This window comes from Mustelus asterias, chromosome 9 (assembly GCF_964213995.1).
Source record: "Mustelus asterias chromosome 9, sMusAst1.hap1.1, whole genome shotgun sequence".
Classification (NCBI taxonomy): domain Eukaryota; kingdom Metazoa; phylum Chordata; class Chondrichthyes; order Carcharhiniformes; family Triakidae; genus Mustelus; species Mustelus asterias.
This window is the reverse complement of record NC_135809.1, coordinates 113,746,620-113,759,835: the sequence shown is the minus strand read 5'-3', so window position 1 is coordinate 113,759,835 and position 13,216 is coordinate 113,746,620. Positions and strand designations below refer to the sequence as shown.

Here is a 13,216-nt window from a genome sequence, read left to right as displayed (position 1 = left end):
AACTGCTCTCAGTGGTAGTGAATTCCACAGGCTCACCACTCTGGTAAAGAAATTTATCCTCGTCTCATTCCTAAATGGTTTAACCCATATCCTCAGACTGTGATCCCTGGTTCTGGATTCCCTGCCATCAGGAACATCCTTCCTGCACCTCCCCTGACGCGTCCTATTAAAATTGTACAGGTTTCTGTGAGACCCCCCCCCTTCTTTACTCTTCTAAACTCCAGCGAATATATTCCTAACCGACTCAATCACTCCTCATAAGGCAGTCTTGCCATTCCAGGAATCAGTCTGCTAAACCTTCACTGCACTCCCTCCATAGCAAGAGCAGCTTTTCTCAGATAAGGAGACCAAAACTGCAAACAATATTCCAGGTGTATTCTCACCAAGGCCCTGGGTAACTGCAGCAAGATATCCCTGTTCCTGTATTCAAAGCCTCTCGCTATGAAGGCCAACATACCACTTGCCTTTTTCACTGCCTGCTCCACCTGCGTATTTACTTTCAGTGACTGGTGTACAAGGACACCCAGGTCTTGTTGCACATTTCCCTCTCTCAATCTATAGCTATACCAATAATAATCTGCCTTCTTGTTTTTGCTACCAAAGTGGACAGCCTCACATTTATCCACATTATACTGCACCTGCCATACATTTGCCCATTCACTCAACTTGTCCAAATCACACTGAAGCATCTCTGCATCCTCCTCACAGCTCACCCTCCCACCGGCTTTGTGTCATCTGCAAATTTGGAGGTATTACATTTAGTTCCCTCATCTAAATCATATACATTGTGAATAGCTGGGGTCCTAGCACTGATCCCTGCAGTATCCCACTAGTCACCACCTGCCACTTGGAAAAAGACCTGTTTATTCCTACACTGTTTCCTGTCTGCCAACCAGTTTTCTACCCATGTCAATACACTACTCTCATCCCATGTGCTTTAGTTTTACACACTAATCTCTTGCTGAAAGCCTTCTGAAGTCCAAATAAAGCACACCCACTGCCCCTACCGCACCCCCCCCCCCAACCCACCCTCATCAAATCTATTTGCTACATCCTCCAAGAATTCCAGCATGATTTTCCTTCCATAAATCCATGCCAACTCTGTCTGATCCTGCCACTGCTTTCCAAGTGCTCTGCTATTAAATCTTTTATAATGGGTTATGGTGCCAAGGAGAACTGGTCACTTCAAGGGACACACATGCATGTGCTATACACACTGCCCTGTCTCCAAAAAGCAGGTTTGTGAGAAAATGATAATGACAAAAGTAACCTAGACAAGCAAAAGAGGGCGGAAATGTTAATTTGGGGAGAGAGCATATAATGTTCTACTCAACCCACACTTCAGAGACCACGGAAAGCAAAGTGTGGCAATAGATTACCTGTAAACCGAGTAATTAAGGCCTAAGTGTGATCCAATTATTAGCCAACATCTTGAAAAAGTGGCCACTGCAGTTAGTCACAGTGTTCCTACTACTGGCTTGCCTGACGCAAGGTAGTCACTTCAAAAGAATTACAACTTCTGAGAAGTTGGAGAAGAAAGCACTGCATCATGTTATCTTACACTATCGTGCCAGCAACGGTCACATACTAACAACTGGAAAGTATCGTATTCACCGCTAGGAAGGACAATGTCACAGAAATGTATACCAGCTGCCATCACTTGGTCACCATTCCCATATCTGTTCACTGATTGGTATCTCACTTCCCTCTCCCTCAGGTACTTAAATAAATATTTGAAGGAGAGAAATTTGCAGGGCTATGGCAAAATAGCAGGCAAGATCGACTAATTAGATAGCTCTTTCAAAGCACTGACACAACAACCCGAATAGACCCTTTCTGTGCTATATCATTCTAAGAGAACAAAATAATCCACATTTGCAACTTTAAAACAATCATGCTTTTAGTTTTAATGTCAATCTGATCCATTTAGAAAATGTCCTGTTTCCACTCTGTAATGTGCATAACATCCAAGACCCTGAGGGCAAGTCAAAGTTAAAAGTTCTTGTAACTGTTGCTGATAACAGCAAAACATACGCAGCATACTGACTGCTACCGTGTGGCAGGTCATATGCTGAGTTTTGGCTGCAAAGTAGTCCCTGGGTTACCATGTTTCTACTCCACGCTGCAATCCCGCAAATGCGGCCAGAAACCACTTCAACATTTCCCTTCTGCAATATTATGTTCAGATTTCTTCAGTGCAGAATCGCATTCCTATGCTTCTTTGCAATCAGGAGTTGTACAGCTTGTGCTTCTTACTCCGATATCACAGGGGTGTATTAAATCAAAGCCAGCGATTAAAGACTGGTGGAAAACATCTCCACCTATCATACACAACTTGAAACCTAAATATACCCCAATAAAATGAATTTGAATAAAGCCCTTGACTTTTAATGAGAAAGTTTCTTTAGAATATTAATTCAGACATGCCGAAAGCAGCAATATAATTTTAATATTGCTTGACTCACAAGTCACAAACCACATTTTTAATGTGGAAAATGGAATTTCTTCAAAAAAATTCTGATCGAAAGATGTTTTGACAATGCTCGCGGAAAAGCTCCAGGTTCAAGTCTCGTGTAATTGCTATTCTACTTAAGCAGTCAAAATTCTTGGCTGCCAAAGTTCTTCCTGAAAGAACGGACTGGCATTAATGTAGCACCTTTCACTATCTCAGCTCAAGCACTACAACGCCAATAAGCACCTTTGGAGTCTAGTCACTGTTGTAATATGGAAGACTGAATTTGTGCACTCCAAGGTACCACAAACGAGATAAAATATTTCCTGTTTCAGTGATTCATGCTGGCTGGGGCATATCTATTGGTCAGATTATCAGGGAGAATTCTCACGCTCTGAAATCGCACCATGGAATCTTTTACATCCGCATATTGAAGGATTGACCTTGGTCCAACATTTGGGCCAAAAGACATCAGTGCTGCCTCAGTATTGCACTGAAATGCCAGTCTAGATTATTATGTGCTTAAGTTTCCGAAGTGGGACTCGAACCCACTAGATGTGCTACCACTTATCTAGTTGTGGCGCTAGTTTCAAAGCATTTCCTCATAGCACGTAGCAACAGGGGAAAACCAACCGATTCACCGTGGTATTTACAGTCTCGCTCGGCGCCTATGGGGTTGGAAATGGGACAATGGTTTAATATTTTAAGGTTGTAGCTGTAAAGTGGGGTGGGTGGGGAAGGAGAGTAGAAAGCTGGGCTGGGGGTCCAAAATGGATCACACCCACCATTCCACATCTTGAGAAAAATATAGTCCGTGTGATGGTGGGATGGATGGGGGGGGGGGGGGGGGGGGGGGGTGGTGAGGGGCAGGAGTGGAAGTTGCAACACCACACTGAATCATCTGCAATTACCCGACACTCCAAAATAATAAATCCTATCTTTATATCTGGCATATACAATAACAAATTCAGGGTAAAAAAAAGATAAATGGTTATAGCCCATATGAAGATAGATCTACCTTCTTGTCATCTGGGCTCATTTGACTCATAAGCATGTTGATGTTATCAGTGTTCCACACCCATGAATGGCTTGTGAAGTATTCAACCAGCATCATTGATCTGTGTAGCCGATTAATGATTTTCATCATCCTAAACATTAAGAAAGTCAAGTTAATCAATGCAGCCAAAAAACGATCATTGTGCACCTTTTAACATTAAAAAACTGGCACGTAAAACAAGCAGCACATCACACCGAATACAATCCACACTGTAAACAAAAGCTAGTTTCTGACAAAAATTACAACATAACTGTTTCAGTTAAAAAGGTTAAATTCCCATTGCTTTAAAGGAAAATAATCTGGTGACACCAGCAATGGACCGTGGGTAAAGTCACTGGAGAAATGGACAGCATAGAGGGGACACAGTGGCGTCGTGGTATTGTCGCTGGACTAGCAATCCAAAGACCGAGGGTAATGCTCTGGGGACCCGGGATCAAATCCCACCACAGCAGATGGTGAAATTTGAATTCAATAAAAATCTGGAATTAAAAGAAGTCTAATGATGGCCACAAAACCATTGTCGATTGTTGTAAAAACCCATCTGGTTCACTAATGTCCTTTCGGGAAGGAAATCTGCCGTCCTTATGTGGTCTGGCCTACATGTGACTCCAGACCCACAGCGATGTGGCTGATTCTTAACTGCCCTCAGGGATGGGTAATAAATGCTGGCCTTGTAAGCGACACCCACATCCCATGAATGAATTAAAAAGAGAGTTCTGTTCTCAAAGAATTGGTTTAAAAACTCTATAATCTCGATAGAATTTCACTTATTCGCTTAACATCAATCAGTAGCCATGAGCAAAAGCAGAAATGCAACAAGCACTCATCAACAATAGGGTTATTATCAGTTTCAGTGTTGCTCATCACCAAGACAAAATGTGCAAGTTTCAGCACTGGAGTTTAAATGCAGAAGAACAAACGACCAGAGGGTTTTCGGAACACAGAATTCCACGAATCTGATACTTTGCAGACATATTATTGGTGGAGGAGGGACTGCAAACAGTAAAAATCAAAAACAGAAGCAGAAAATTTGGTTATACAAAGCAAATCCCATCACCACATGAAATAAGGAAAGCTGTGCACCCTTTGCCAGAGATCTGTCATCAAATTTATTATTTTCCCTGTTTGTAAACAACTTCATGTTGGGCAAGTATTCCAACTTTCAGGAGTCACAACAAACTTTGCAATTTAACAGAACATTCCGATCCCAATAATGTGATAAGTAGAATCCGAATGAGGCAAATTACTATGCAGTGCATGAAACATGAACAAACTTAAACTTCCAAAACAGGCAGCAAGCCCAGTCGCAGGTTTTACGCTCGAATTATGATCAGGTTAGAGTCAGACATATTGGAATCCAGATTTACTGATCAGCATTTGCAATCACTTTGTGAAGGTGCATCAGATTCGGAGTTTTTACATTATTTGGGATTCCAGTATTGTGAAAGTCAAATTGGACATTACTTTTGCGAAAAGGATAGAGAAAATGGCTGTGCTTAACAACGAAAATCTGCTTCCCAATACCACAGTGCGCTGAAACATCACTGTAAATTGGAGAATTCAGTTAGAGAGTATAATGTTGATCATTCGCCCATTTCAAACTAACATTGTTATGAAGTAGCCGAACCCAAGCTTTCTTTTGCATTTTTCACTTTAGAAGATAATTGACCAGGTAAAGCCATTTGCCCCACTTTAGTTCCTTCAACCAGGACTACCCAAACTGCAATGTCAAATCGTTTCTTAAACAATTGCAGAGATTTTGTTTCCTGCTACTCTAAATCCTTGGGTCCATTTCTGAAGCAGACCATGTAAAGAAAGTTTTGACATCAGTCCTCAATTTGCCTGCTACTAGCTTGGACCGGTCTCCCCTCGTCTTATTCTTGCAACTTAATTGCATTTCCCAATTCCCTTTTCCATATAATTTACTATCTTGCAAACCTCCAAAATTAGGTCTCCAGACATCTCCTTTCAATTTGACAAGCCCAAGTTTTCTCAATGGCTTTCTTCACAAGCTATACCTCTGACCAGGGATCAGCCTTGTGCCCCTTCTCTTCACTCGCTCCAGCACTTTTCTGTCTCTCATTTCAGATTTCTAACATTGGAAAGTTTCCTTCTTATTACCAGCGTCATGAATGCTCATGAAAAGTCCCAGAAGACACTTATGCACCATGAAGACGCAGGTGACGAGAAGTGCAGTTCTTCCTTAGTACGATGTACTTTCTGTGCACATTACACAGAATCACTTAAGAGTCTACATCACAAAGACAGGCCGTTAAAGCCAACTGGTCCATGTCGATGTTCATGTTCCACACAAGCTTCCTCCTATCCCTCTTTATTCTAGAAACTCTCAACATTGCAGCTTCCATGGTGCGCATCATCTATAAATGATGGAGCAGACGCAGCATGCCTTTGAAGCCCGTTTTTGGAGGGCATAAAAGGAGTGAGAACAATGCATGGAAGTATCTCTCATTAAAGATACTCAACACTAAACTTGCAGCAAAGATTAAGTGCTGAGCTTCTGGCCGAGTCTCAAAATACTGCATCCTCCAAGCCACTCACCATCCTGACTTGGAAATATATTGCTGTTCCTTCGCAGTCACTGGGTCAAAATCCCACCCTAGTGACATTGTGGGTCAACCCAAAGCACATGGACTGCAGCGTTTCAAAAGGCAGCGCCCCACCACCTTCTCAAGGGCAATTAGGGATGGGCAATAAATGCTGACCAGCCAGCGACACCCATGTCCCACGAATGAATAAAAACAGCTCCCAGCGCATTAAGAGGTGGATCTATTTTGGCGTGCTCATTGCTATTGACCCAAAATCAACAGAGTGAACATTCCAGACACGAGTACTTGACACAACTGTGTTGCATCTATGCCAGTGACCTTTCATTAGACAAAGTTCCTACCAATTAAATTATTTCCTCCCACCCTGCCCCCAAATCCTTCAGTTCCCTTCATTCTCATGCATGCATCAAGCTCCCCTTTAAAAACATTATTGCTCTCTGCTTCAACCATAGAATGATTACAGAACAAATAGCAGCCATTGAGCTGGTTGTTTTCACCCTGGCTATATGTAAGAACTCAGCTAGTTCCACTCTCCCAGCTTTCCCTGCAAACCATTTCTCTTCTGATAATTGACAATAATCTCTCCCTCAATGTCAACGAAAGGAAGGAGATAGTCATCAACTTCAGGAAGCGTAGTGGAAGACATGCCCCTGTCTACATCAATGGGGACAAGTGGAAATGGTCGAGAGCTTCAGGTTTCTAGGTGCCCAGATCAACCTGTCCTGGTCCCCCCCCAGGCCGACACTATAGTTAAGGAAGCCCACCAGCTCCTCTACTTTCTCTGGAGGCTAACAAAATTTGGCATTTCCACTATGACTCTCACCAATTTTTACAGATGCACCATAGAAAGCATTCTTTCTGGTTGTATAACAGCTTGGTGTGGCTTCTGCTCTGTTCAAGACTGCAAGAAACTACAAAGGGCTGTGAACAAATCCCAGTCCATCACGCAAACCAGCCTCCCATCCACTGACTCGGTCTACACTTCCTACTGTCTCGGAAAGGCAGCGGCATAATCAAGGACCCCACGCACCCCGGACATACTCTCTTCCACCTTTTTCTGTCAGGAAAAAGATACAAAAGTCTGAGGTCACATACCAACCTGCTTCTCCATTTGATAATATAATGGCTGACCTGACTATGGCCTCAGCTTCACTTTCCTGTTTTTCTCCATATCCTTTCATTCAAGATGTGGTTACTGGCCCCATAGGGTAATATGTTAACTGCCCCTAGCTTTGATAAGATAATAAACTTATTTGTAAGCCTTTTGAAAATTATACCACATCCACTGGCTCCCCCTTATCCATGTTACTTATTACTTCCGCAAAGAACTCTAATAAATTAATAAAACATGATTTCCTTTTCATCTTCACTGCATGATTGCATTAAGATTTTCTTAGTGCTCTAAAATTCTGAAGATCTCCACTTGGAAAGGCAAGGTTTGATCAGGAATAGTCAGCATGGCTTTGTCAGAGGAAGGTCATGCCTAACTAATTTGATTGAATTTTTTGAGGTGGTGACCGGGTGTGTAGGTGAGGGTAATGTAGTTGATGTAGTTTATGTGGATTTCATCAAAGTCTTTAACAAGGCATTTTTATGCAGCGAGAACAGCTTCTTCCCTCCTGCCATCAGACTTTTGAATGGACCTACCTCGTATTAAGTTGATCTTTCTCAACACCTTAGCTATGGCTGTAATATTACATTCTGCATCATCTCCTTTCTTTCTGTATGTACAGTACGCTTTGTCTGCATATCGCACAAGAAACAATACCATTCACTGTATACTAAAACATGTGACAATAACAAATCAAATCAAAATTTCTTTTTAATAACCACAACTGAAACTGCTTCCATCACACTCAGGTGCTGCACTCCAGATCCTAGCCATTTGCTGCATAAAAATGCCTTGTTAAAGGCTTTGATAAAATCCACATATCCACATCCATTGATGAAATCAATGTGGGCATAATTTAGAAGATTGAATCTTGTCTGAATGCATTTCTTCAGCACATATTATTGCAAGATCAGTGCAAAGAGGTGCAACAAAAACATTTCCATCAGCATTTTCTTTTGAATAAAGGGTGAATGAAGAGTGAATAGAGATCTTCAAAATAGGCTGGATACAGACAATGTTTCGTCCTGTGGGGGAAAGCATAATGAGGGGCAGTCACTAAGAAATCCAATAGGAAATTAAGATGAAATTTCTTTATGCGGAGAGTGATGAGAATGTGCAACTCACTACCACATGGAGCGGTTGAGATAGTACAGATGAAACCAGACAAGCATTGAGGGAGAAGACATTATAGGGTATTTCAGCTTCCCATATGACCACTGATTTTTCTGTTTACAGCAATTAAGCAACATAAAACATTACTTAAACGTGAAGGCATCTGCACTACTTCATAGTAAATAAGGTGTAACTGACACCACAAATCTCATCCCCATCCCTCTCCCCTCCACGCCCAACTTAAAGTCAATATATTATTGGCAGTAGACAGCAATCATGAGTCTCAAAGTAAGAGCACCCTCCAAGTTAGAATCATGGAACCCTGCAGTGCAGGAGGCCGCCATTTGGCCCATCAAGTCTGCACTGAAAACAATTCCACCCCAGGTCCTATCCCCACAACCCCACACATTTACCCTGCTAAACCCTCTAACCTACATATCCCAGGACATGAAGGGGCAATTTAGCATGACCAATCAACCTAACCTGCACATCTTTGGACTGTGGGAGGAAACCGGAGCACCCAGAGGAAACCCACACAGACTCGGGGAGAATGTGCAAACTCCACACAGACATTGACCCAAGCCGGGAATTGAACCCAGGTCCCTGGAGCTGTGAGGCAGCAGTGCTAACCACTGTGCCACCGTACCTCTGTGATGACAAAGCTAAAATCAGGACAAAGGACAGCCATTGAAAAAATGCAGGAGGCTAAAAAAGAGCATCTTAATCAACAGTCTGCCAGCATTTTTCTTTATAAACAGCTCCTCCAACCCTAGACAAAACTGCGAAAGTTGAATTGTGAACTGGTTAACAGCATCTGCTGTCAATACGAGAAAGCTGGAACAAACAGTTCCCCTTATTGTTGGCTACATGGGGTCTTTATGAAACAAACTGACATTAATCCGTGTGCACAGGTCTACAAAACAGTCCTGAATTTTGCACTAACATTCAAAAAGGACTGCAGGAGCGGTTTGCTGAACAAAACACAACACTGGTTGCTCTCAGGAACAAGACTAATTAGATTAGAGCAAAGATTTGCTTACAATGCAGCTGACTGTGCTATGCCTGACGTAGGCGTACTGATCATGTTGATAGCAAGGCCTGAAATGAGAGTGTTCAATTCTGCTGCAGTAACATCACTTCCCTTGATTCATACAACTCTCAGCAAAATTTAAATTTACTGCAGAAGCTACCAAGGCCTGTCTATTGATAACTGGTTGGTAACCAAGAATTTTCCAGTTAGAAGAAAACATGGAAAAAATTACGACAGTCAGGTGAGAGAGCAACATCTTTTTTGTAAACATCACACCCAAGGACTTCAAAAATAAGCATAACACTGAATTCCCAAGGTTAATCTCCAGCCTTGGAGAATAAAGTACAAATATAGTCTGATTATATTTTGTAAACAGCACAAGAATTCCCATTGTTATAGATAGGGTGCCTCTCCACCCAGATCTATTCTTATAGAGTTGAACAACTGCAGATCAAACTGTCACTAACGTGGGCCCAACCACATATTCCAAAATCTCAATACTACTAGAGTAGGGAAGAAGCTATTGACCCCTTTATTACTGGTGTCATCCGGCCCTGCCAAGCCCTGGGTCCTTTGCCAAGGAACTCCACCAATGTCAGAAGGGTGATCGTACCCAAAATATTTTCCCAGGCAAATTGTGCCAGTGCATTTCAATCATTAGGTCCACATTCCTTCCCTCATTTGGACTGTCAATGTTTCGGAGCTGATAGTTTCATTCAATCACTGCTGGCTCAGACATTAAATTCAATTCACTGAGCAGGCTCTGAACTTGGAATGGCATCAGTTCCCAACAAATTATAAAGTGTCACAGTTCACACAGTTTAAGAGATTGGGGATGGTTTTTTTTTTCCATTAAAACTGCAATGAGTCAGACTTGAAAACTCCACCGATAAAGTTTCCAGCTGTTGCTGAATGCTGTGGTTGCGGCTGCTGGTTCAGAGCTGCACGAGAGCTCGTGAGACACCAGGCTCCAACAGGCAGCAAACCAGATGCGCCGACAAATTAGAAGTGGAAAAACAATTGCCTTGGAACGGATTGCAGTATCATGGCCAAAGCGATTCTCTTGGAATAGTTTTGATTGCTGATGGGGATAGGAGAGGAATTTCCTGAATATTTATTCCCCAGAAACGGCATTCATTTTGAAGTCTGGCTTCTCGCTGCTCCCAGGAGATCACATGGTCTCCGGGGGAAGAGTCTATACATTGGGATGGACAAGACATCATTGTTGGAGGGACTGGTGCATCTTTTACTTCTGGAAATAAACATGGAATAAATATTAACCAACTAACTGTGTATTGCCTTATTTGTGCACAGATCACACCAAAAGAAAAAGGGGGAATAACTGAAGGGAGTTGGAGAATGAGGATTGTCCCTAGGCTGTGAGAACTCTGAACCACACACCACGCAGGGCCCAGAGTCAACTCACTAGCCTGCTGATACAAAAAGACTATTAGAGGATAAAGATCATCAAGCTTATCCCATTCAATAGACAGCATTACTTCTCAGACTTTATCCCATGACCCAGCAATGCTATCTCAGGAAAACCTCAAGTAAATGTTCTGAGGAAACGTCATACAGATGTGAAACATTGACTCTGTTTCTCTCTCCACAGATACTGCCAGACCTGCTGAGTTTTTCCAGCATTTTCTGTTTTGACCCCAAGTAAACACTCCAATTCCAAAATGACAGGAGAGCAACATGGCTCCTGGTGCATCCCAATCGAACCACAAACTCCCTGTGATTAGCAATGTCCTCAGTAAGAGTTTTAGCAACACCTGGTTAAAGGTTATTTTGGGCGGCACGGTAGCACAGTGGTTAGCACTGCTGCTTCACAGCTTCAGGACCCCGGGTTCGATTCCCGGCTCGGGTCACTGTCTGTGTGGAGTTTGCACATTCTCCTCGTGTCTGCGTGGGTTTCCTCCAGGTGCTCCGGTTTCCTCCCACAGTCCAAAGATGTGCGGGTTAGGTTGATTGGCCAGGTTAAAAATTGTCCCTTAGAGTCCTGGGATGCGTAGGTTAGAGGGATTAGCGGGTAAAATATGTGGGGGTAGGGCCTGGGTGGGATTGTGGTCGGTGCAGACTCGATGGGCCGAATGGCCTCTTTCTGCACTGTAGGGTTTCTATGTTTCTACCTATGTTCTAAGTCCACGTCTTCTCAGAAACCAGGCAGGTACTCCAATTAAAAAGGACAGCAAAGAATTCACACAAACTATATCTTAATCCAGGGAATAACTCGATGTTAAGACTGAGAATCAGATAGCACAGAAGAACATTTGCCTCATTATGCCTGTACCAGGTCTTTGAAATAGCTATCCAACTAGTCCCATTCTTTTTTCTTTCTCCGTAGTTCTGAAATTTTTCACATATGTATCCAATTCCCTTTTGCAAATTAAAATGAATTAATTTCTGACTTCACGTGATCCCCAAATTTCCAGTAACTCCATCCACAAACCTGAAACACCTACATAATAAAAACACCCATGTCAGACTCCTATTTAAGGAGTCTGCCTTCAACACTATTATTCCTACAAAACTCATCTCCAAACTCCGTGGCCTAGGGCTCGGTTCCTCCCTCTGCGACTGGATCCGAGACTTCCTAACCCACAGACTGCAATCAGTAAGAAGAGGCAACAACACCTCCTCCATGATCATCCTCAACACCAGTGCTCCACAAGGCTGTGTCCTCAGCCCCTTACAATACTCCTTATACACCTATGGCTGTGTGGCCAAATTCCCCTCCAACTCGATTTTCAAGTTTGCTGGTGACACCACCATGGTGGGTCAGATCTCAAACAATGACGAGACGGAGGAAAGAGATAGAGAAGCTAGTAAACTGGAGCGACGACAATAATCTCTCCCTCAATGTCAACAAAACAAAGGAGATAGTCATCAACTTCCTCCTCCCAGTGATGCAACTTATTGTGCCCTGTACTGTGACCAACCATGATCTTATTAAATGGCAGATAGAGCTTGAGGAGCTGAATGCTCACTTCCTGCTCCATGTTCATATGCTCTCTTAACTTGATGATTCGCAGAAAGATGTACAACTCCCTATTCCTTCAGCCAAGTCATGAACATATTTGGCGACAGGCTGAGGTTCCAGACAGATCCTTGGGAAGCACTACTTAAACTTCCGGCAGTGACAATGGGAGCTGTAGTAAGGGGAACAGATGTCAGGAACTGAAACTTTTGCTGGGAACAAGTTTTCAAGGTTGTCATTAAAAACTCGACTAGATCAGTTAGGGAATAAAACAATATCCCTGCATAGTCTGGCCTTTACGTAACTCCAGTCCCGCTGCAATATGATTTGATGCTACGAGTTACATTAGCCCCTACTAACAGTTCACAACTGCTCTGATCCAGAATCCAGACTGACATCATAACTTTTCATGTCCTTCTTCTCCAGTTTCATCTCAGTGAATTGTTTCATGTAACATGGCCAAGCAAGCCGCATTGTTGCATCAAAAACTGCTTTGAAAATCTGTAATTTAAACAGACTACAATGGCTTAAAATGATGGCTCATCACCACTATCTCAAGGAAAAACATGGATTTACAACAAATGCCGGCAGTGACGCCCGCATCCAATGAATGGATAAAAATAGTCCAGAACTAGGGGGCAGTCTTAAAATTAGGGGCCGGCTGCTTAGGATGGAGATAGAATAATTTTTTTCTCTCAGGGTTTCTAACTTTGTCATAGAGTCATACAGTACAGAATAGGCCCTTCAGCCCAACGAGTCTATACTGACAAAACTACACTAAACTCACTTTCCAGCACTTGGCCCGTAGCCCCACATATTATGACATTTCAAGTGTTTATCCATGTTTGGAACTCTGCATCAGGTGGTGATGGAGGCTGGGCCATTACATATTTTTAAGGAGGAGGT

At 42.7% G+C, this 13,216-nt stretch overlaps 1 protein-coding gene across 7 annotated transcripts in view; it reads right to left on the bottom strand.

Annotated features, from left to right (window-relative positions):
- The window catches only part of far1 (fatty acyl CoA reductase 1), a 108,868-nt gene that overhangs the window by 11,690 nt on the left and 83,962 nt on the right, over positions 1 to 13,216 (bottom strand). For 6 of the 7 annotated variants that reach the window (XR_013498777.1, XM_078220906.1, XM_078220905.1 and 3 more), the window contains one exon: positions 3,471 to 3,600. Coding sequence is in view for 5 of the 7 variants with exons in the window: in XM_078220906.1 (XP_078077032.1) it covers positions 3,471 to 3,600 (130 nt within the window). In the remaining 2 variants the exon portion in view is untranslated. Of the gene's footprint in view, positions 1 to 3,470; positions 3,601 to 13,216 lie in introns of those variants that run through there. The other variant, XM_078220908.1, reaches the window with a different exon arrangement.